This window comes from Narcine bancroftii, chromosome 3 (genome assembly GCF_036971445.1).
Source record: "Narcine bancroftii isolate sNarBan1 chromosome 3, sNarBan1.hap1, whole genome shotgun sequence".
In the NCBI taxonomy this organism is placed as follows: Eukaryota; Metazoa; Chordata; class Chondrichthyes; order Torpediniformes; family Narcinidae; genus Narcine; species Narcine bancroftii.
Genome location: NC_091471.1, coordinates 105,060,726 through 105,081,687, shown reverse-complemented (window position 1 = coordinate 105,081,687; position 20,962 = coordinate 105,060,726). Strand labels below are relative to the sequence as shown.

The 20,962-nt window shown below is 40.9% G+C and overlaps 1 protein-coding gene and 1 long non-coding RNA gene across 8 annotated transcripts in view; one reads left to right on the top strand and one right to left on the bottom strand.

Moving 5' to 3' along the window:
• atp10d (ATPase phospholipid transporting 10D) overlaps positions 1–20,962 on the top strand; it is a 199,630-nt gene that overhangs the window by 119,394 nt on the left and 59,274 nt on the right. For 6 of the 7 annotated variants that reach the window (XM_069924729.1, XM_069924731.1, XM_069924732.1 and 3 more), the window contains exons 10-12: positions 8,494–8,723; positions 9,006–9,194; positions 15,545–16,178. In XM_069924729.1, the coding sequence (XP_069780830.1) occupies positions 8,494–8,723; positions 9,006–9,194; positions 15,545–16,178 (1,053 nt within the window). The remainder of the gene's footprint in view (positions 1–8,493; positions 8,724–9,005; positions 9,195–15,544; positions 16,179–20,962) is intronic. The other variant, XM_069924728.1, reaches the window with a different exon arrangement.
• LOC138757447 (uncharacterized) overlaps positions 1–20,962 on the bottom strand; it is a 64,526-nt gene that overhangs the window by 20,267 nt on the left and 23,297 nt on the right. The window lies entirely within an intron of this gene.

The following is a 20,962-nucleotide window of genomic DNA, read 5'->3' as shown; positions in this document are numbered from 1 at the left end:
CTGCATTATCTTTTAATTGCAGTTTGGCTTGAACGCCTTTGATTTTCCCCAATTTTTGTTGGAAAAACAACTGTGTGGTTGTTGAGGATTTGGTCGAGTTCTGGCTGGGAGGTGTCCGTGTGGTTTACATTTAGTATTGAACCGATTTCCAGCCAGTCTAGGGAATGTGTTGTAGTCAGTTACTTCCAAAAAGTGCTTGTCCCTGGATATGTACGATGTAGAGAGAGTATTTTTGGTTGGTTTTAGAACTTTTGAAGAAGCAGTTATTTCTCTCTCTCTCTCTCTATTTCTCTCTCTCTCAGGGCATGCTTGCGGTTTACTGAACTTTGCACAATATTATGGGCTACACAGTAGTGGTTAAATTGTTCTACGCAGTTATCCCAACTCCCTTCTACTTTGTTGAATTCCCCGAACATTCTGTCCGCCATCTTGGTGCGCTTTCGCCTTGATCTTTTGGCAGGAACTTGTTGGGGTTGTTAGGTAGTTATGGTTGGTGCATGGAGCATGTGTAGGGTTCGTTTCGTTCCTCATCGCCACTGTTGTGTATGCACCCACACAATTAAGACTCTGAGACGTGATGCTTTCTCATCCTTCTATTAGACTAACATGGCTACTGAAACACAGGGTTATATATATGGAAGGGTGACATCATGATGTGGGCTTATACCCAACAGCGCCCTGTGTCAATTAGCAATCAAGCTGTGTTAAAATTTAATGCACCTATTGAATGCCAATATTCTATATTTATATTTTATGGAAGTCACATGTGGCTAACATGGAATTTGAATGTGGTTAGTGACATTTCAAATTAATAAATAAAAGTGAAATAAATAAAAGTGAATAATTGACATTGTAATCAGACATTCATTCTGCATTCTGCAATGTGCTTTTGAACATATCTGTGCATGCTGGTAAAATAAGGTGAAAAGATTGCAGTTTTTTTAAATCACTATCAATGCTTTATTTCATTGGTTACCAAGCCATGGTTAATGTTTGTTAAGGAAATATAGATGTACGAAATATTTCTAAAACATGAGACATTTTCTACCAAAAGTATTTTGGATGATATAAATGAAGTAAATGAAATTGTCTTAATTATGTGTCATGTTGCCTGTATCTATGTGATAAAATCAGAATCTGGTTTATTGTCTTGAAATGTGTTGTATTGCGGCACCAGTATGATGCAGAACAAGGTGCATAAATTACAATTACACCAATACAAGATTTAAAAAAAAATAAGTAGTGCAAAAAAAGAGAGAGTGAGGTACAGTAATGTCTGTGGGTTAATTGTCTGTTCACAAATCTGTTGGCAAAGGGGATGAAACTATTTTTGTAATGTTGAGTATGTGTCTTCAGGTTTCTATATCTCCCTGATGAAAGCAATGAGAAATGAATGATGAGGGTCCTTGATGATGAATGCTACTTTCTTGAGGCTCCACCTCTTAAAGATGTTATTAATGAAGGAAAGACTAACGCCCAAGATGGCACTCGCTGAGTTTAAAATTCCTCTTTGTGCATAGGCACCTCCATACCACACAGTGATGAAACCAATAGACAATAGGTGCAGGGGTAGGCCATTTGGCACTTAGAGTCAGCGCCACCATTCACTGTGATCATGGCTGATTATCCACAATCAGTACCCCATTCCTGCTTTCTCCCCATATCCCCTGACTCTAATATCTTCAAGATCTCTATCTAACTCTTTCAGAACTCTTTCTGTATCTAACCAGTCAGAATGCTCTCCACAGTATGTGTGTAACAAATTTTAAATCTTTAGTGACGTACCAATTCTCCTCAAATTCCAAATGAATATATTAATTGGTGAGCCTCCTTTATAAATGCATCAAAATGATGATCCTAGGATAGACCAACAGAGATGTTTATACCCAGGAATCTGAACTTTCTTACCCTCTCCACTGTTGCCCTCTGGATGAGAATTGGTTTATGTTCTCCTGGCTTCCCCTTCCTGAAGTCCACAATCAATTCCTATGTTTTATTGACGTTGTGTGCAAGGTGGTTCTTGTGACACAACTCATCTAGCTGATCGATCTCACTCCTATACGGTTCCTCATTGCTATCCATGATCCACTACAGCAGTGGTGTCATCAGCAAATTTATAGATGGCATTTAAATTGTGCCTAGTCTCACACACACATGGGTATAGAGAGAGAGAGAGAGAGAGTAGAGCAGTACTCTTAATTTGTGGACATGTGATGTGGAAAGGTCTTTACCAGGTTTTGTGGATAAAGACCTTTTATGATCTTCTTGCAGTAGGATTCCAAAGTGATCTTATTTGATACTTTGCACACAATTAGATTCAATTTTTGATAAAGTAAAATACAATTAAATTGTCTGCTGTTCCACTCATCTTACTTGCTGAGTCCCAGACAGGTACAGTGGTAATCAATGATAATACGTGTCCACATGTCACTTAGATCCGTAGAACGTTACAGCATAGAAACAAGTCCTTTCAGCCCTTCTAATCTGTACTGAACCATTCTTTTGCCATTTTCACTGATCTGCACCCAGTCAATAGCTCTTCATGCCTCTCCGGTCCTAACCTGTTTAACCTTTTCCTGTAATTTAGTTCCTGAAGTGCGGGCAACATCTTAGTAAATCTTCTCTGTACTCTTTCTATCTTATTGATGTCTTCCCTGTAGTTAAATGGCCAAAACTGCACATAATACTCCAAATTTGGCCTCACCATTGTTTTATACAACTTTACCATAACATCCTAGCTCCTTTACTCAATACTTTCATTTATGAAGGTGAATATTGGGGACATTTAAGAGACTCTTAGACAAACACATGGGTGAAAGGAAAATAGATGGTTATGGGGTAGGAAGGGTTTAGTACTTTTTTTTAAGAAAGGAATATATGGACGACATAACATCACAGGCCAAAGGACCTGTATTGTGCTGCATTGTTTTATGTAATATGCTCTCTTTTTTCAGTAAATTTAGCATTCTTCCTTTTAATTTGGTTATGTATTCTATTAATATTTAAAGTCATATAGTTCATATAGTAGCCATTTTATACTTTGTTTATCTTCCCTTTCCGTTTTTCCATCATTACCTTTCCTCCTTTTCCATTTCTGTTTTCTTATTTTAAACCCTTTATAAGACAACATTCCTAAAACATCAAACATTTTCCTTATTCTCCTATTTAAAACTTCTTTAGCCCCAATCTCCCCTTCCCCTCCTGAGTTGTCCTTTATCCCTTGTCGGACAACCACATCTCCCCTCTCCATTTGGGTTTGCGAATTCACTCGCAAGCGTCAGCTGATTTTGCAGTGACCGCAACTCCTCCCCACCCAGCCCCCCCCAGAAAAGATTTCACTTTTCATATGTAACAAAGGTCACTCTTTTAGTTCCCTCCTTATTCCCTCTATTCCATTTCCTTCCCTTATTAATTCTTGTCTATACTATCTATATTTTCCTCTAAATACGGATACATTCACGTATGCACATTATACATATACACACTTATACCTCTTTACCCACATACATATAAATCGTGGTCATTTTTACTCTCATTACACGTCTTCATCCCTCAGTCTATTTTGTAATTGTTCTGCAAATTTTCGTGCTTCTTCTGGATCCGAGAATAGTCTGTTTTGTTGTCCTGGAATAAATATTTTCAATACCGCTGGATGCTTTAGTATAAATTTATACCCTTTCTTCCATAAAATCGCCTTTGCTGTATTGAACTCCTTTCTCTTCTTTAGGAGTTCAAAACTTATATCTGGATAAATGAAGATTTTTTGCCCTTTGTACTCCAGTGGCTTGTTGCCCTCTCTTACTTTTTCCATTGTCTTCTCCAGTACCTTTTCTCTTGTAGTATATCTTAGGAATTTTACTAAAATAGATCTTGGTTTTTGTTGTGGTTGTGGTTTAAAGGCCAATGCTCTATGTGCCCTTTCTATTTCCATTTCTTGCTGTAGTTCTGGACATCCTAGGATCCTAGGGATCCAATCTTTTATAAACTCTCTCATATTCTTGCCTTCTTCATCTTCCTTAAGGCCCACAATCTTTATGTTATTTCTTCTGTTATAATTTTCCATTATATCTATTTTCTGAGCTAACAGTTCTTGTGTCTCTATAACTTTTTTATTAGATTCCTCTAATTTCTTTTTTAAGTCCTCTACCTCCATTTCTACTGCTGCTTCCCGCTCTTCCATCTTGTCCATTTTCTTTCCCATTTCTGTTAAGGTCATATCTATTTTATTCATTTTCTCTTCTGTGTTGTTTATTCTTCTTTTTAAATCATTAAATTCCTGTGTTTGCCATTCTTTAAATGACTCCATGTATTCTTTAATAAGAGAAAGTATATCCTTTATCTTGCCTTTCCCTTCTTCTTCTATTTCACTATACTCTTCCTCTTCTTCTTCTTCTTCCTCTGGGTTGGCCATCTGTTGTTTCTTTGTTGCCCTTTTCTTCTCTTCTTTCTTGTTTTCATTGTCTTCTGTGTTCTCTTCTTGCTGCAGGTGTTCTGCAGCTGTCATTGCCGGCTGTGGAGATCGACTCCCCAGCTGGTCACCCCTCCCGTCGGTGTGTTTTTTTTCATGCGCGCACTTTTACTCGGCTCAACGAGCCATTTTTGTAGTCCACTTTCTACCGACCTGAGGGAGCGGGTTTCTCTCTCCGCCGCGGGCCTCTTCGAACAGGTAAGGCCTTCTCCTTCTTCCTCCGTTGTCTTCTCTTCCTCTCTTCTTACCGTTGATTTCGATTTTTCTTTTTTTGTCGCCATCTTTTTTCCACCTTTATACTCACTTTTCTTTAACTTTTATTTCTGTGCCTTTGTGTTTTCCTTTGTTTTTTTTTACTTTTCTGGAGAGGGCTGGAGTTCACCATCCGGCCACTACTCCATCACGTGACTCCCCCTGTAATATGCTCTCAACAACCCTATCCACCTTTGACATCATTTTCAGGGAATTATGTATCTGTATTCCCAGGTCCCTCTGTTCTACTGCACTCCTCAGTGCCCTACCATTTATCGTGCATGTCCTTTCTTCGTTTGTCCTTCCAAAAGGCAACCCCTCACATTTGTCTGCATTAAATTCGATGTGTAATTTTTCATCCCAGTTTTCCCAGCTGGTCCTGATCCATCTGCAAGCTTTGAAAACATTCTTCACTGCCCTCTCCAATCGTAATGTCATCTGCAAACTTACTAATCCAATTTACCACATTATCATCCAGATCATTGATATAAATGACAAACAACAATGGTCCCAGCACCAATCTCTGAGGTACACCACAGGCCTCCCGTCTGAAAAGCAAACTCTGGCTTTTCCTGTCCAGCCATTGTCAAATCGATTTCACTATTAAACCTTTGTGACTAACCTCCCAAGTGGACCTTTTCAGAGGCTTTATATGGATGTTGTCCATGTAGACGGCATCCACAGCCTTTCCTTAGTCAATGTTCCTGGTAACCTCCTCAAAAAAGATAGGTTAAACATGCCCTACCATGCACAAAGCCATGTTGATTCTCCCTAATCTGTTTCTGGCTATCAAAATAATAGTAAATCCGATCTTTTAGAACATCTTCCAATAATTTAACTACTGTTAACTTTAGGCTCACAAGCCTATAATTTCCAGGGTTGTTTTTCGAGCTTTTTTTAAACAACGGAATAAAGTGAGCTCCCCTCCAATCCTCTGGCATCACACCCGTGGCTAAGGACATTTTAAATATTTCTGGTAGAGTTCCTGCAATTTCTACACTATTCTCCCTCAAGGTCTGAGGGAATATCTTGTCAGGTCCTGAGGATTTATCATCCTTCTTTGCTTTAAGGCAGCAAGCACTCCCCCATCTCTGGTGGGTCCATACAAAGCCAACTACTCTGATCTTTAAGTGGACAAATTTTGCCCCTTTTGCTCTTGTATCTTAAGCCGTTCAGCCATTTTACAGTATGGGAGTTCCAGTCAATATGTGGAAAATTAAAATCTACTATCACAACCTTGTGTTTCCTACAGCTGTTTGCTACCTCTTCAGATTTGCTCCTCTAATTCTCACTGACTATTAGGCGGTCTATAATACAACCCCATGAGTACAGTCATACCTTTCCCGTCCCTCAGCTAAACCCATATAGACTCAGTAGACAAGCCTCTGATTGTCCTGCCTGAGTACAACTGTGATATTTTCCTAGATGAGCAATGCCACTCCTTCCCCCCCCCCCCCGCCCCTACCCCCAATCCCCTGTTCACATTGAGGTGTCAGTCCTGCCCCTTCTGCAACCAAGTTTCCGTAATGGTCGCAATGTCATAATTCACATGCTTATCCACACTCTAAGCTTGTCTGGCTTTCCTATAATACCCCTTGCATTGAAATAGATGCACCTGAGAATTTTTCTGTCACCTACAACCCATTCACTTCTAACAGTGCATGCAATTTTCACTCATCTTTTCCTTCTACTCCTGGTTCCCATCCCCCTGCAAATATAGTTTAAACCCCCAGGAACAGCTCTAGCAAGCCTTCCCACAAGTATATTAGTTCCCCATCAGTTCAGATGCACACTGAACTGTTAGAATAGGTCCCACCTTCCCTGGAAGAGAACCCAATGATCCAGAAACCTGAAGCTCTCCCTCCTACACCATGTCTTTAGCTAGGTATTAAGCTGTATTATCTTCCTATGTATAACCTAATTAGCACGGCACAGATTACAATCCTGAAATCACTGCCCTGGAGGTCCTATCCTTTAATCTAGCGCCTAACTCCCTGAACTCTCCTTGCAGGACCTCCTCACCCTTCCTACCTACGTCATTGGTCCTTACATGGACCAGGATATCTGGCTGCTTACCCTCCCTCCTGAGAATGCGGTGGTCGAACTGAGATATCTCAGACCCTGGCACCAGGGAGACAACATACCATCCAGGATACTCGATCTCTTCCACAGAACTTCTTATCTGTCCTCCCAACTATAGAATCCTCTATCACTACAGCTCACCCCTTTTCCTTCCTTAGCCACAGGACTAGACTCCGTGCCAGAGACCTGATTGCCATGGCTTGTCCTTGCAACAGTATCAGAAAGGGTATATGTTATTGAAGGGGATGGCCACAGGGGTGTCCTGCACTGCCTGTCTGTTGCCTCCCATCTACTCTCCCTGCCTCCTAGATGTAATGGTGTCCCTGTAACCCCTGTCTGTCATCCCCACTACTGCCTGAATGATCCAGACTTCATCCAACTCCAGCTCCAATTCCTTAACTTGGCTTGTCAGGAGCTGCAGCTGGATGCACTTCTCACAGATGAAATCGTCAGAGTACTCCTGCCTTCCCTGATGACCCCATTCTGCAAGAGGAACATTCCCCTACTTTGGCTTCCATTCCCTCAACTAAGGTGGCCCTTTCTTATTTCAGCACCTGCACCACTATCTCAGTCCATAATCACCGAAGCCCCTTGAACCAAAACCTTTCCACTCTGACTCAGCCCACTTTGATGATGACCATTCTGCTACACAGTCCCTCACTTTTATAGTGATGTTTGGGTCACCTAACCTCAATTTCCCATTCTCCTTTTTCAACATTTTTTTAAATTTAATTTTTTAAATTTAATTTAGACATATAGCATGGTAACAGGCCATTTTGGCCCATGAATCCGTGCCGCCCAATTTACACACAATTAACCTACCTCTCCGGTATATTTCAAATGGTGGGGGTATCCAGAGCCCCCTGGGAAAATCCACGCAGACAGGGGAGAATATACAAACTCCTTACAGACAATGTGGGATTCAAACCCCGATCACATTGTGCTAACCGCTATGCTATCCATACTGCTCTTTTATCTAGAACTTGAACTTGATTGCCTAATCAACTGTTCCTCTATCCTCAGTTGTTGAACTTACAAAAATCTTCAGTCATTATTCTGTGTCATAGTCAATTTACAATATCTGCTTCTGTTTTTTATAAGGTGAGAGGAAGGAATTTCTACCTGAATAAGTCCCAGCCTGGATTTCCAATCTTAGTTTGCAATTCATTAAAATAGATAGATAATCTGCTTTTCATCACCCTTCCTCTTCTCACTGCAATCAATTCCCACCCAAACCTCTCTACCCCACTCCAACCCTCCTATAAGCTTTGCACTCTATTGAATTTCCCATTGACAAGCCATGAAACAAAACATTCAATGGTATGAAATGAATTATTTGACTAATGTGGAATTTCTGGAGCCCATTGCTGGGGTTGATGGAGGAGGCTGGTACAATTGGGATGTTTAAAAGACTTAGATAGGCACATGGATGTTTTGGGAGAAAAAAAAAGTATTGTGAGCTGTGAGATTGGAATGGTTTAGATTGATGTGGAGTAGGTTTATATAATTTGGAAAATATTGTGAACTGAAGGGTCCATACTGTGCTGGACTGTTTTATGTTCCATTATGTTAATGAAAGCATTGACCAATTTGAAAGCAGGAATGTCCAAAAACGCAGAATGTTTGATATTGAAAAGTATAATTACTAAATTTATTTCATTTTTAAATTTTGTGCTTTCTCTCTCCATCAGCAAAAAGATTGGAGTATCAGGATCTGAACTCTGAAGATTTATCCAACTATTCGCAGGGATCCGTATGCAAATGTCGACATTCAGATAGCTGTCGATCTCTTGCTGTCCAGCAGAGCCACAGCTCATTGAATTGCTTACCTACTAAGCACTTAACATTGAGGGAAAAAGAGACTTGTAAAAGACACAAAATTACTGAAAGTCCTTCTCAAGTGGCATTCAGCAGCTCAATTGTGAGTATGCCTCTTGTGTGATGTCTTAAAATTATACATCCATTGTACCTTTAAGTGCACCAATATCACATTTAACTGGTGCAGGAGAGAGATGGCTCTCCTTTTGAATTGCCATCTCTCTCCTTCAGCTTTCTAAATTCATAAAAATACAGAATTGCTTCTATTTTTAAAAATAAATAGTTCACTAAAGTGTTAAGTCTTCCCATTTATTCCCCTGTAATACCTCTCTCCTGCAAGTTTGAGGGCTCCTAGATTCTAATGAAAATGTATATTAACTTGCAGGAAAGGGATGTTACACCAGATTCTTGGCTTCTACGGAAATTGGAACGAATTTTGTCTCACCCGCTTGGCCTATTGGAAGAAGCAGAGAAAGGGTTTCCCCTGGAATTCACCTACATTATTGATTTCTTCCTTGCCTTGACCATCTGTAATACTGTTGTTGTGTCATGTCTTAATCAGCCAGGGCAGCGGGTAAGGCCATCATTCATTTTGTGTATGTTTTTTTTTTAAATACAGGTGTTCTCAAACAACTAAAATCCATATCAATATTCAGAACATTAACGATTATCTATGAAATTAAGATTGTTGGAATAATTTCTCCCAAGACAAACTCTTTCTAATTTATTTGTTTATCAATTGAGATATCAAACAAAGTGGTATGTGGAGGAAGCAGAATATTTTACAGCAGTGCTTGTGGGCATTGGCAATAGTGAGAGGATAAGGATACTGGTGCAGTTAAAAAGCAAAAGTAAAATCAATTTCACTTCATGTTGACTATTGGGTGCAAAAGTAGAAAAGTGCCCACCTTTCCAGCAAGAATTTAGTATCATATTGATAAACTATGAAATTCATGAAAATTGTACTTTTCTCTTCTTTCTTCTCATCTCTGAGTATAATTTTTCAAACAGAATATTCACACACATCAATGGTTTATGGTAGTTGTTTTTTTTTCCATCATCTTGAACTATCTTTCTTGAAGTAAACATTAAGTGAATTGGGCAACTGTGTCTCTCGGTAATGTGAGCAAGCTGGATAGAGTTTAAAAAATTTACCAACTTGAAACAACAACATCAGATATAAATTTCTACCTCAAATTTGTTGAAAAATTTGTTCTCTCATGACTCTGACAGTGGTATAATCAAAATAAAAATGCAATTAAATATCATTCACTTCAGTTAGTATTTTGTTTCTCTATTCACCACCTCTTAAAGATGTAACAACCATTCCTGCAGACTTGGAAGGGGAAAGAATTGAAAATATTAATGCAATATTCATCACCCGCTATTTGCATTTATATTTTCAATTCTTATTCCTTTCATCCAAGACTGGACAATAGATTTAGATGTGATAGTTGATACAAGCTTTGATTTGTGACAGGTTTCAAAACCTTTTTTTTAATAATTAAACAACATTTTTCAGATTATGTTTTACTATGAGGGGTGGGAGTGGGATGATGCATAAATTCTGGGACTAAAATTTTACTGTTAATGAAATGGTCTGATAAAGCAGCACCAGGTATGCAAATGGATAAAGAATTTGAAGCTGCTGGACAATGAAACAACCAGCTCCCACCTATCTGATCTAAAATCACTTTTGACTATTACAATAAAGAGGGAAAATCCTGGAATCAGGAAGTCGGGGAACATCTGGAAAGAAGAAGAGTCAAAGACCTTTCATCAGAGCATTTGTATGCTGTAACCAATTAACAGCCCTTTTAATTTTGATAGGGACTAAAAGGACTTTGTTAGCACTAATAAAGGAATGGCAATGGAAAATTCACCAGAGAATGGTAAATTCAAAATAGTTTTTATTATCAATAACATAACATTCTTACTTATCTCAAAACTTGACTTTAAATTTATCCCCATTATGTGTAAGTGTGTGTGTGTGTAATTAAAGTCCCAAACTCTGAAAAGTCCATTTTAAAACTTCAGCAACATTTGTCTAGTTTGAAGGTCTTAAATTTTCAGTTCAGAAATAATTATGAAGCGCTTATGAACATCATATCTTCAGGCCTCTTTAAACTCTCAATTCTTTCGATGAGTTGGCCTTGAGATATTCTTCAAACAAAAGTGACCATTTTCTGGGATCACAAATGTATCTCCTGTGAATAGCATAATACAAGTCCTGTCTTTCCAGAATCAAATCATCTTACTTTGAATGAACACTTTTGAATCTGTTTTCCAAATGATGAAACTGCCCTCTTTATCTTAAAGAGACAAAAGTAGGCTTCTCTTGAAATCTACTTATTCTGTTTCCCCCTTTTGTTAGAAGTAACACATAGGCAATTTTTCCCCTTCTGCAGTAAATCTTGCTGCTGGTCAGCTCTGCATCTTAACAGAGCGGTGAGTTTCCTTAAACTGACCCAAAAATGGCTGAATCTGATAATGTATTTCTCCAAATTGTATGATAGTCGCATCATCAATGAGGTCAGTCCCAATTCTTGGAAACCATATGACTATTAGTTTCATTTCTGCAAATGGTTTTACGATGCCAGAAAGTTAATAAGCCTGTTTTTGTTTAAACAGATGGCTTCCCTCGGTAGTTTTCCTTGAGTACTTGAAAACTTCAGTTTTTAATAAAGCAACCACTCCATTGTTTTTGAATAATTAAAACCCACTTGAGTTCCTTTAGCTCTGTCTTTTTAGATGCTCTGACTCCGAAAGATGACCCCACTTCTGAATGTATGGTATGGGTGTGTGTAACAAGCCCACAACTAATCTAAGACTTATTTATAAGAAATATAACTTTAATATTAGACTAAAGATTAATCATAGCACATTTGTCACAATACAGTATATATATTTTAACATTTCCATTCACTATTAACCATGACCAAGAGACATTTGCTTTATTTGTATGTGTATGGTACTTGGGAAGGAGGGGCATCCATGGAAATATTAGAATAATTGAGACTGGTCATGCCAAAGGCAGCAACCCCCCCCCCGCCCCACCTCTGCTGAAGTTTATTGCTCCTATCATTAATGGCAAGGGAAGTAGTAAGAGTAAGCTAAGGGATGCAAGGTCTGTGTTGGGACCAAAGGTGATGCCTTTGATATTCCCAGTGATTAGGTGAAGAAAATTGTAGGATGGGTTATTGCACTAGAGATTGGTTAGAAGCAAATATTGTGGGAAATAGTTTCAGAAGAAAGGGTATAAGTGATTGATTTTTTAAGTCATTGATAATTTCAACATATAAAACAGAAGTTTTACAAAAAACAGGCCTATGAAATTTGCCCTGACATGACGCCAGATTAAAACTCTGACTCCAGGATGAGGTCATCCACTCCAGAACATCTGAGATGTCCTTCTTTTAAAAAATGTGGCTTCCCCTCTACTGTCATCGATTCAGCCCTTGCTCGCATCTCCACTATTTCTTCAGGGCCCCCTCTGCCCTGAGAGCATCAAGGACAGGATTCCTCTTGAACTCATCTATCACCCCATCAGCCTCTACATCTAATGTATTATCCTCCGCAATTTCTGCCACATATAACGTGATTCTGCGACTTGATTATTTCTCCTCCTCTCTCCTCTCTGGGACTCCCTCATCCACTCATCCCTTCTCACTGAATCACCAGTTCCAGCTCCAACAGAATCATCAAGTTTGCAGATGACACAAGAGTAGTTGGTCTCATCAACATCAGCGATGAGTCGCACTACAGAAAAGAGGTAGAAAACCATGATATTATGTGAGAATAACAACCTGAGTCTCAATGTGAACAAGATGAAGGAGATGATCATGGGCTTCAAGAGGACTAGGAACGACAACTCTCCACTACACATTAATAACTTGGTAGAGTAGAGAGCACCAAATTTGTTGGGGTTCACTTAACAAGTAACCTATCCTGGCCTCTCTTCACTTTTCAGGAAGGTGCAACAGCGACTGCACTTCTGAAAAGACTGAGGCGGGCAAGGCTACTGGCCATCATTCTGTCAATTTTCTGCAGGAGCTCTATCGAGAGCATCCTGGCCAGCTGCTTCACAATGTGGTACGGTTGCTGTAGAGTACTAGATCGGAGGGAAATCCACAGGACCATGAGCAGCAGAGAGGATCACTGGGGTCTCCCTCTCCCACCATCAACATGATCTACCAGGATTATTGTTTGAAGAGGGCTCAAAAAATCATTGAGAACCCCTACCACCCTGCACACAGCATCTTTCAGCTACTCCCATTGGGGAAAAAAAGGTACAGGAGTATTAGAGCCAGAACCACCAGGATGAGAAACAGCTTGTTCCCAGAGGCAATGAGACTGCTGAACTGCTGAGTGAACTGCTCATATGATCCTCTCCAAGACTAATATTTATTAAACTACTATTTGTATATATGTACTACATATAGACAACACTTTCCTATTTCTAATATTATCCTAATTTCAAAATATCAACTTCCAAAGAATGAGCTATGATATCCCAAATTTTCATCTCTTTAATCCAACAAATCAAACTCTGTGGCTGTTACTTTATTTAGTTTTAATTTGTTGATAAAACAGATAAACATTTTGCATAGCTTTGCATTAAGAGTTTCATAATGATGAATAACAAAGCATTCACTGTATAATAGAGATATAAAAGATATAAAAAGCTTTTAAAAAGATAGACAAACTTTAAAGAGATACAAAAAATTCAAAGAAAAATTTCTCATGGTCACGCTATTTTTATCTCCTGTAGAATGAGAGCAAGCATTAGCCTGGGCGGATATTATGACATATTACATCATAGTCGCTATGGTAACATTACAAACAATAGTTCTCTTTAAGAGACAGGCACAAAATTAACTAGGAGTTAAAAATACATGGTTTTAATCTTAACACTGCATGTGTATTGTTTGTGTTTGCATGGTTTTGCACTTAGGACCAGAGAATGTTTTCGTCAGGTTGAACTTGTACATTCGAATGATAATAAACTTGATCTTCAACTTGAACTATCGTCCTCTCAATACCTACCACTGTGACCACAAGAAATGCTACACCTGCACCCACATCTCTTCCCTCACCACTACTCAGAACCCTAAATAGTCTTTCCAAGTGAAGCAGCACTTCACTTGTGAATCTGCAAGTTCATCTACTGCATTGGGTGGTCCTGCTGTGGCCTTCTCTACATCAGAGAGACTGGGAGATCATTTCAGTGAGCACCTTCATTCTGCCTGCTGCAATAAAAAGCACCTCTTAGTTGCCAACCATTTTAATTCCACACACTATTCCTACACCAACGTGTCTGTCCATGGCCTCATGCGCTGCAAACCTAGGGTTCCCGCAAATTTTAGGAACAATACCTAATATTCCATCTGGGAACTCTCCAACCAGACGGCATTAACATTGACCAGTTTTTGATGATCTCCTCCCTTAAGTTTCTCTAATTCCCTATCCTCCTGTCTCCTTTCCTTAAGTTCCCCACCCCTTGTATTTTCTCTCCATTAGAGAGCTACCACCTCCCCTATCACTTCTCAGCATTTTTTCTCTTCTACCCTCCCACTGATATCCACCAATGTCCTCTTGCCTTTTGGCTTGTGTTCCTCCCCTCCCCTCTCCTTCCCTTTTATTCAGATACCTGTCTGTTTTTTGCTTATACATTGACAAAGTGCTCAGGCTCAAAATGTTGGTTACCCTTCATGTAGATGCTACTGTATCTGACCTGTTGAGATTCTCCAGCACATTTGTGTATTCCACTACAATCCTAGCACCTGCAGACTTTTCTGTTGAACTCCAAATGAAACTAAATCTCTTCTGCCTGTATGTGATCCATATCCCTGCTTTCCCTGTATATTCATGTATCTATCTAGAAACCTCTTACACACTAGTATCGTTTCTGTTTCCACTATTATTCCAGGTACCTATAACTCTCTGGAGTAAGAATAAAGTAGACCCAGTACATCTCCTTTAAACATGCTGCCTTAAAAGCATGTCCTCTCATTGTTGACATTTTTATCCTGGGAAGAAGTTTCTGACTGCCTTGCATAATTTTATCATTTGTATCATGCGCTTTAAATTTATTTGATTTTAATCTAGCACTTTGTCATAAAATCAGAGAGCATTCAGCCCACACCGAGTAGTAGAGAGCCATTTTCTTACAGCAATATAGAACATTTATAGTAGCTCATTTCAGTTGAGTGTGCAGACCAGGTGTTGAGTAGCAGTTGCTGTCTCTGTCTCTCTCCATAACTCTTTGGGACAAAATTAGTTCTTAGTACTTGATGAGAGAAAGTGTCAGGCAGCTGGATGCTGAAGTTGGAAGATTTCTCTTCATGATTGAAGAGAAGTTGAATACATGCATTTGTTACCTATTGTTTGGAACCAACTGTCTCAATAAACTGTGATTAGTAAATAGAAACTTTGTGAAAAACAGAGGGAAGTGTATTTAATTGCATATCTGTGATGATTCTTAATGTGTGGCAAATAATTTTGCATTTGACATGATATTACTTGGGATAAGATGCAGAAACAGGCAATTCAACCCAAACAATTGCTTGTGTTTGGGCTTCAATCGAGCCTCAGTTAGAGGAGGCTCAGTTAAGTACCTCTGTTAAATAAAGTGAGCCCCGTTTCCAGTCTCCAACTGTGTGGCCGTGTGTGTGAGTGTGCAGTTTCAAGTGCTAATGTGTAATTAAGTCCATATTATCACTACTAGTTGGGTAAAGAAGTTTCTCCTGAATTCTCAGCGACATTTAATGATGATCATCTTATTTTCATTCTTTTGTGTTCTATTTGGATAGGTAAGAGTTGTTTTTAACTAAGTTAATTTCCACATTAAAGTGAAGTAGCAGTTGAACTGAAAAATTATAACTTGTATCTAATTAATCTTTATTTCTGTTCATACCGATTAAGGTAAGAGTACCTTCAATCACCAGCACTCCATTGAAGTCCCTGGAGGAAATAAAGCAAATGTTTCAAAGATTTTCAGTGCCTCACATGAGCCCACCTTCTCCTTCCATTGGAAAAGATTCTTCTACTGAAAATCCAAGTACTTTTGCCAGCAGATTATTTAATAAAGTGAGGCCGACTTCACCCAACACCTTCAAGAAAGAAAATGAAGCTGCTGTTGGATCAGCAAAAGATTTCAAACCCACAAATGGTCAATCTTCAGCTAAGGAATGTCCCCACAATACATTAGAAGAGTTTGATAAAACTGCAGCCAGTTTACCTCCAGGTCCAGACACATTAGCAGACCAAGGCAATACCTCTAAATTGCGATATGAGGCCGAGAGCCCAGATGAAGCTGCACTGGTACATGCAGCGCGGGCCTACAATTGCACTTTATTATCCAGGACTTCTGATCAGGTCACGGTGGAACTCAGCAGCATGGGACAATTACAGTTTCAACTTCTGCACACTTTACCATTCGACTCAATTAGGAAAAGGATGTCTGTGGTGGTGCGACATCCATTGACTAATAAAGTAGTTGTTTATACAAAGGGTGCTGATTCAAGCATGATGGAGCTTTTGGATACTTCAGGTAAAGGTACAGATTCAGCTTCCATTTTTATCCTTGCCTCTCCCATTAGTTTACATTTTAAATTTGTTTTCCTCCCACTTTATATATTCATATCTTTGGAAAAAGGAGGAAAAGTGATTTAGCAGTTGAAAAATATCTATTTTTTTTCCTATCGTGCAGTACAACTAACTCAATGGCAGGGGAAAATGCTTATTTGACAAGTTTGAGCTCTGTTTGTCTTGATATGCATTTCACAGCATAAACTGCAAAATCTGGCTGCTCACCAAAAACACATCACCTGCTATTGCAAACCATTCCAAAAACCAGCAAAAAACAAGCTAGTGGAGGAACTGAATGGGCAGAGCAGAATCTGTGGTGGGAAATGAATTGTCATTTCAGGCTAAGATCATGAATCAGGAATGAGTGTGGAGAGGTAAGATGACCAATATAAAGAAAAGGAGAGTGGTGAAATCGAAGCCAGTAAGGTGATGGGTGAAGAATGATAGACAGGTCAGGTGGGGACAGGTGCATTATAGGGGGAAACAGACAATGGAAAATATAAGACCGGTGACAAGGGTGAGCTGGCAACAGCTGCTAGAGAGCGGTAAATGGAACACAAAGTCTACCAGTGCTTGAATATGATTTAAAAAATGATGATATAAGGGGTGGGGAGAGAGATAAAATGCAGATGGAACCAGATGGGGAAGGGAATCCATGGTTGAAATAGATGGTAGTAGGTTGATAAGACCAGAGGGGAACAGGGATGAAAATGGGTAATATGCAGCTGGAAGTAAGGTGGGGATTATGGAAAAAGGGACAAAAATAGGACTAAAAGTGGATCTGAAGGAGTGAAAAGGGGGAGCACAGGATGTCCATACAATTAGGTGGTAAGCTACTCTGGCAGAATGTGGTGTTGTTCCTCTAGTTTGTGTTGTACTTCACTCTGGCATTGGAGAAGGCAGAGGAAAGGGGAATTGAAATGGTATGCAATTGGGAACTCAAGATGGTCACTGTGGACATAGCACAGATGCCCTACAAAATAGTTGCATAGTATGTACTTAATCTTGCCAATGTAGAAGAGCACCAATCGCAATAGAAATGATTGAAGAAGATGCATGTAAATCTTTGACTCACTTAGAAGATCTTTTTAGGATCCCAGATAGCAGTAAGGGAGGAAATGGAAGAATAAATGTTGTTCTTGTGGTTGCAGGGGAAAATGCCATGGGTCAGACAAGGGCAGGTGGGGAGGGACGAGCGGACCTAGGAGTCACGGAAGGAGTGGTCCCTGTACACGGTTAACGCAATAATTCAAATTTAAATGTAGTTTCAAAGAAATGCAAAATGAATTTATCAAAGTTAACTAGCTTGAGTAGTCAATGGATAATTCTGCAAATAAGTAGTGAGAAATAGCCAGAGAAATGTTTGGCACAATATAAACTGGTAAACTTGTGTACCACAAGTATTATGAGGAAAAGCATCCATTGTTGTCAACTATTATAAGAGAAAGCACAGTGAGGGAATGTGGAAGAATACTATATACCTGTACTTTAAAACGTTCAAGTGATAAAGAATAGGAAGTTGAAATGTGGGTGCATTATTGGAATAGCAATCTTGTTAGACCATCTTTACAAGAAAATGAAAAAATATGACAAATTGAATTTAGTGGAATACATACATTTTTTAAAAGAATTCCAGATAAAATATTAAGATAAGAGTCTGGAGTAGTAAAAGAAATTTGCAAAATTGAAAATACTGAAGTTGTTCCTTTTGGGTTGAAAAGTTGGAAATTTAATACTCTTTGGAAAAAGGAGGAAGAGGAATTTTTCATGTTTTACTCTTGCCAGTTTATCATTAGTCTAGAACAGGGGGGTCAAACTCAAATTCACGGAGGGCCAAAATTAAAAACTTGGACTAAGTCGAGGGCCGAACTAAATATTTATTGAAAATTTTCAACAACATCTGCATGTTTTCTCTTCTTCCAACATATGTAATGTTAAACTTTTTCTTATTAAAATAAATGTTTAATAATAGTTTTGGATAAACTCTTTCCAGAAGCATTAACAAATGAGAAATAAAATATTCAATAAATAATATTTCTCTACAGAGGATTTGTCAAATGTTGCTAGTGTGCTGTCGAATAGTAAAATCTGAGGGCTATTGAGAATGTGGGAGAATAACATGATTCCTGAAACAATCAAATGGGTGACTGATTGTGGGCATGAACTCTAGCAGGGTTATTTGCCATGCCCTTTTTCCATTGGTACAGATATCCTTTGATTTACACACTTTTCAAGTTTTATGCCTAATGAGCTTGTATCCAGGTGCAGGACCATTTTTAACCAGGAATATATTTATCTCTGTGACATGAAACTATTGGAAGATCGTTTTATCCTGAGATTAAAGTTCATAATACTTACTCAGGCCTGTGTGCGGGAGGGCGGGGTTTACGGGCGATCGGGTTGGACAACGACAGTGCGGGGGCATCGGCTCTTGCTGCAGGGCGGCATCTCGGTGGATCAGCGGCCCCATCACCGTGAGTCGCGGGTCGGCCTGCGGCAGGGAGGGGGAGTGGGAAACGGTCCTGGCGAGGTCAGGCCCGAGGCCTCCGATTCCAGGCGCTGGGAAGCGGCCTTGGCTTCCCCTGACACCGGCCAGGCCGCACTGCGGTGGGGGGTGGGGGGGGGGGGGGCAGGGCGACACGAAAGTGCGGGGGCATCTCGGGGGATCAGCGGCCCTGTCACCGTGAGTTGCGGGTTGGCCTGCGACAGGGAGGGGGAGTGGGCAACGGTCCTGGCGAGGTCAGGCCCGAGGCCTCCGGTTCCAGGCGCTGGGAAGCGGCCTTGGCTTCCCCTGACACCGGCCAGGCCGCGCTGCGGTGGGGGGGCTGGTGGGGGGACACGACAGTGCGGGGGCATCTCGGCGGATCAGCGGCCCCGTCACCGTGAGTCGCGGGTCGGCCTGCGGCAGGGAGGGGGAGTGGGCAATGGTCCTGGCAAGGTCAGGCCCGAGGCCTCCGGTTCCGGGCGCTGGGAAGCGGCCTTGGCTTCCCCTGACACCGGCCAGGCCCCAAAACCAGAGTTCACTGTGAGACCCTGCAATGTAAACAGAGGAGGTGGGGGCGATTAGCGGGCTGACGCCAATGCATTCTGGGATTTATAGTATTAGCTGTGCATGCGCTATACTGGCGCGGCGGTCAGTGGGCCACCTCTAATACATTTTTGAAATGATCTTGCGGGCCAAGATGTGTGTGGTCTAGAACATCTTTTTGAATGATATCATAGCTTTATATCACAGCCCCTAAGGCTAGAGCTGGATGAGGTCCTCACCCGGGAAGAGACATATAAGGCAATTGAACATCTGAAAAGTGGCAAAGCAGCAGGTATGGATGGAATCCCCCCCCCCGCCCCCCCCCCAGAGGTCTGGAAGGCTGGCGGCAAAACTCTGCATGCCAAACTGCATGAGTTTTTCAAGCTCTGCTGGGACCAAGGAAAGCTGTCTCAGGACCTTCGTGATGCCATCATCATCACCCTGTACAAAAACAAAGGCGAGAAATCAGACTGCTCAAACTACAGGGGAATCACGCTGCTCTCCATTGCAGGCAAAATCTTCGCTAGGATTCTCCTAAATAGAATAATACCTAGTGTCGCCGAGAATATTCTCCCAGAATCACAGTGCAGCTTTTGCGCAAACAGAGGAACTACTGTCTTTGCCCTTAGACTGCTCCAAGAAAAGTGCAGAGAACAAAACAAAGGACTCTACATCACCTTTGTTGACCTCACCAAAGCCTTCGACACCGTGAGCAGGAAAGGGCTTTGGCAAATACTAGAGGGCCTCGGATGCCCCCCAAAGTTCCTCAACATGGTAATCCAACTGCACGAAAACCAACAAGGTCGGGTCAGATACATCAATGAGCTCTCTGAACCCTTCTCCATTAATAATGGCGTGAAGCAAGGCTGCGTTCTCGCACCAACCCTCTTTTCAATCTTCTTCAGCATGATTCTGAACCAACCCATGAAAGACCTCAACAATGAAGACGCTCTTAACATCCGGTACCGCACGGATGGCAGTCTCTTCAATCTGAGGCGCCTGCAAGCTCACACCAAGACACAAGAGCAACTTGTCCATGAACTACTCTTTGCAGACGATGCCGCTTTAGTTGCCCATTCAGAGCCAGCTCTTCAGCGCTTGACGTCCTGTTTTGCAGAAACTGCCAAAATTTTGGCCTGGAAGTCAGCCTGAAGAAAACTGAGGTCCTCAATCAGCCAGCTCCCCACCATGACTACCAGCCCCCCCACATCTCCATCGGGTACACAAAACTCAAAACGGTCAACCAGTTTACCTATCTCGGCTGCACCATTTCATCGGATGCAAGGATCGACAACGAGATAGACAACAGACTCGCCAAGGCAAATAGCGCCTTTGGAAGACTACACAAAAGAGTCTGGAAAAACAACCAACTGAAAAACCTCACAAAGATTAGTGTATACAGAGCCGTTGTCATACCCACACTCCTGTTCGGCTCTGAATCATGGGTCCTCTACCGGCATCACCTACGGCTCCTAGAACGCTTCCACCAGCGTTGTCTCCGCTCCAACCTCATCATTCATTGGAGCGACTTCATCTCTAACATCGAAGTACTCGAGATGGCAGAGGCCGACAGCATCGAATCCACGCTGCTGAAGATCCACCTGTGCTGGGTAGGTCACCTCTCCAGAATGGAGGTCCATTGCCTTCCCAAGATCGTGTTCTATGGCGAGCTCTCCACTGACCACCGTGACAGAGGTGCACCAAAGAAGAGGTACAAGGACTGC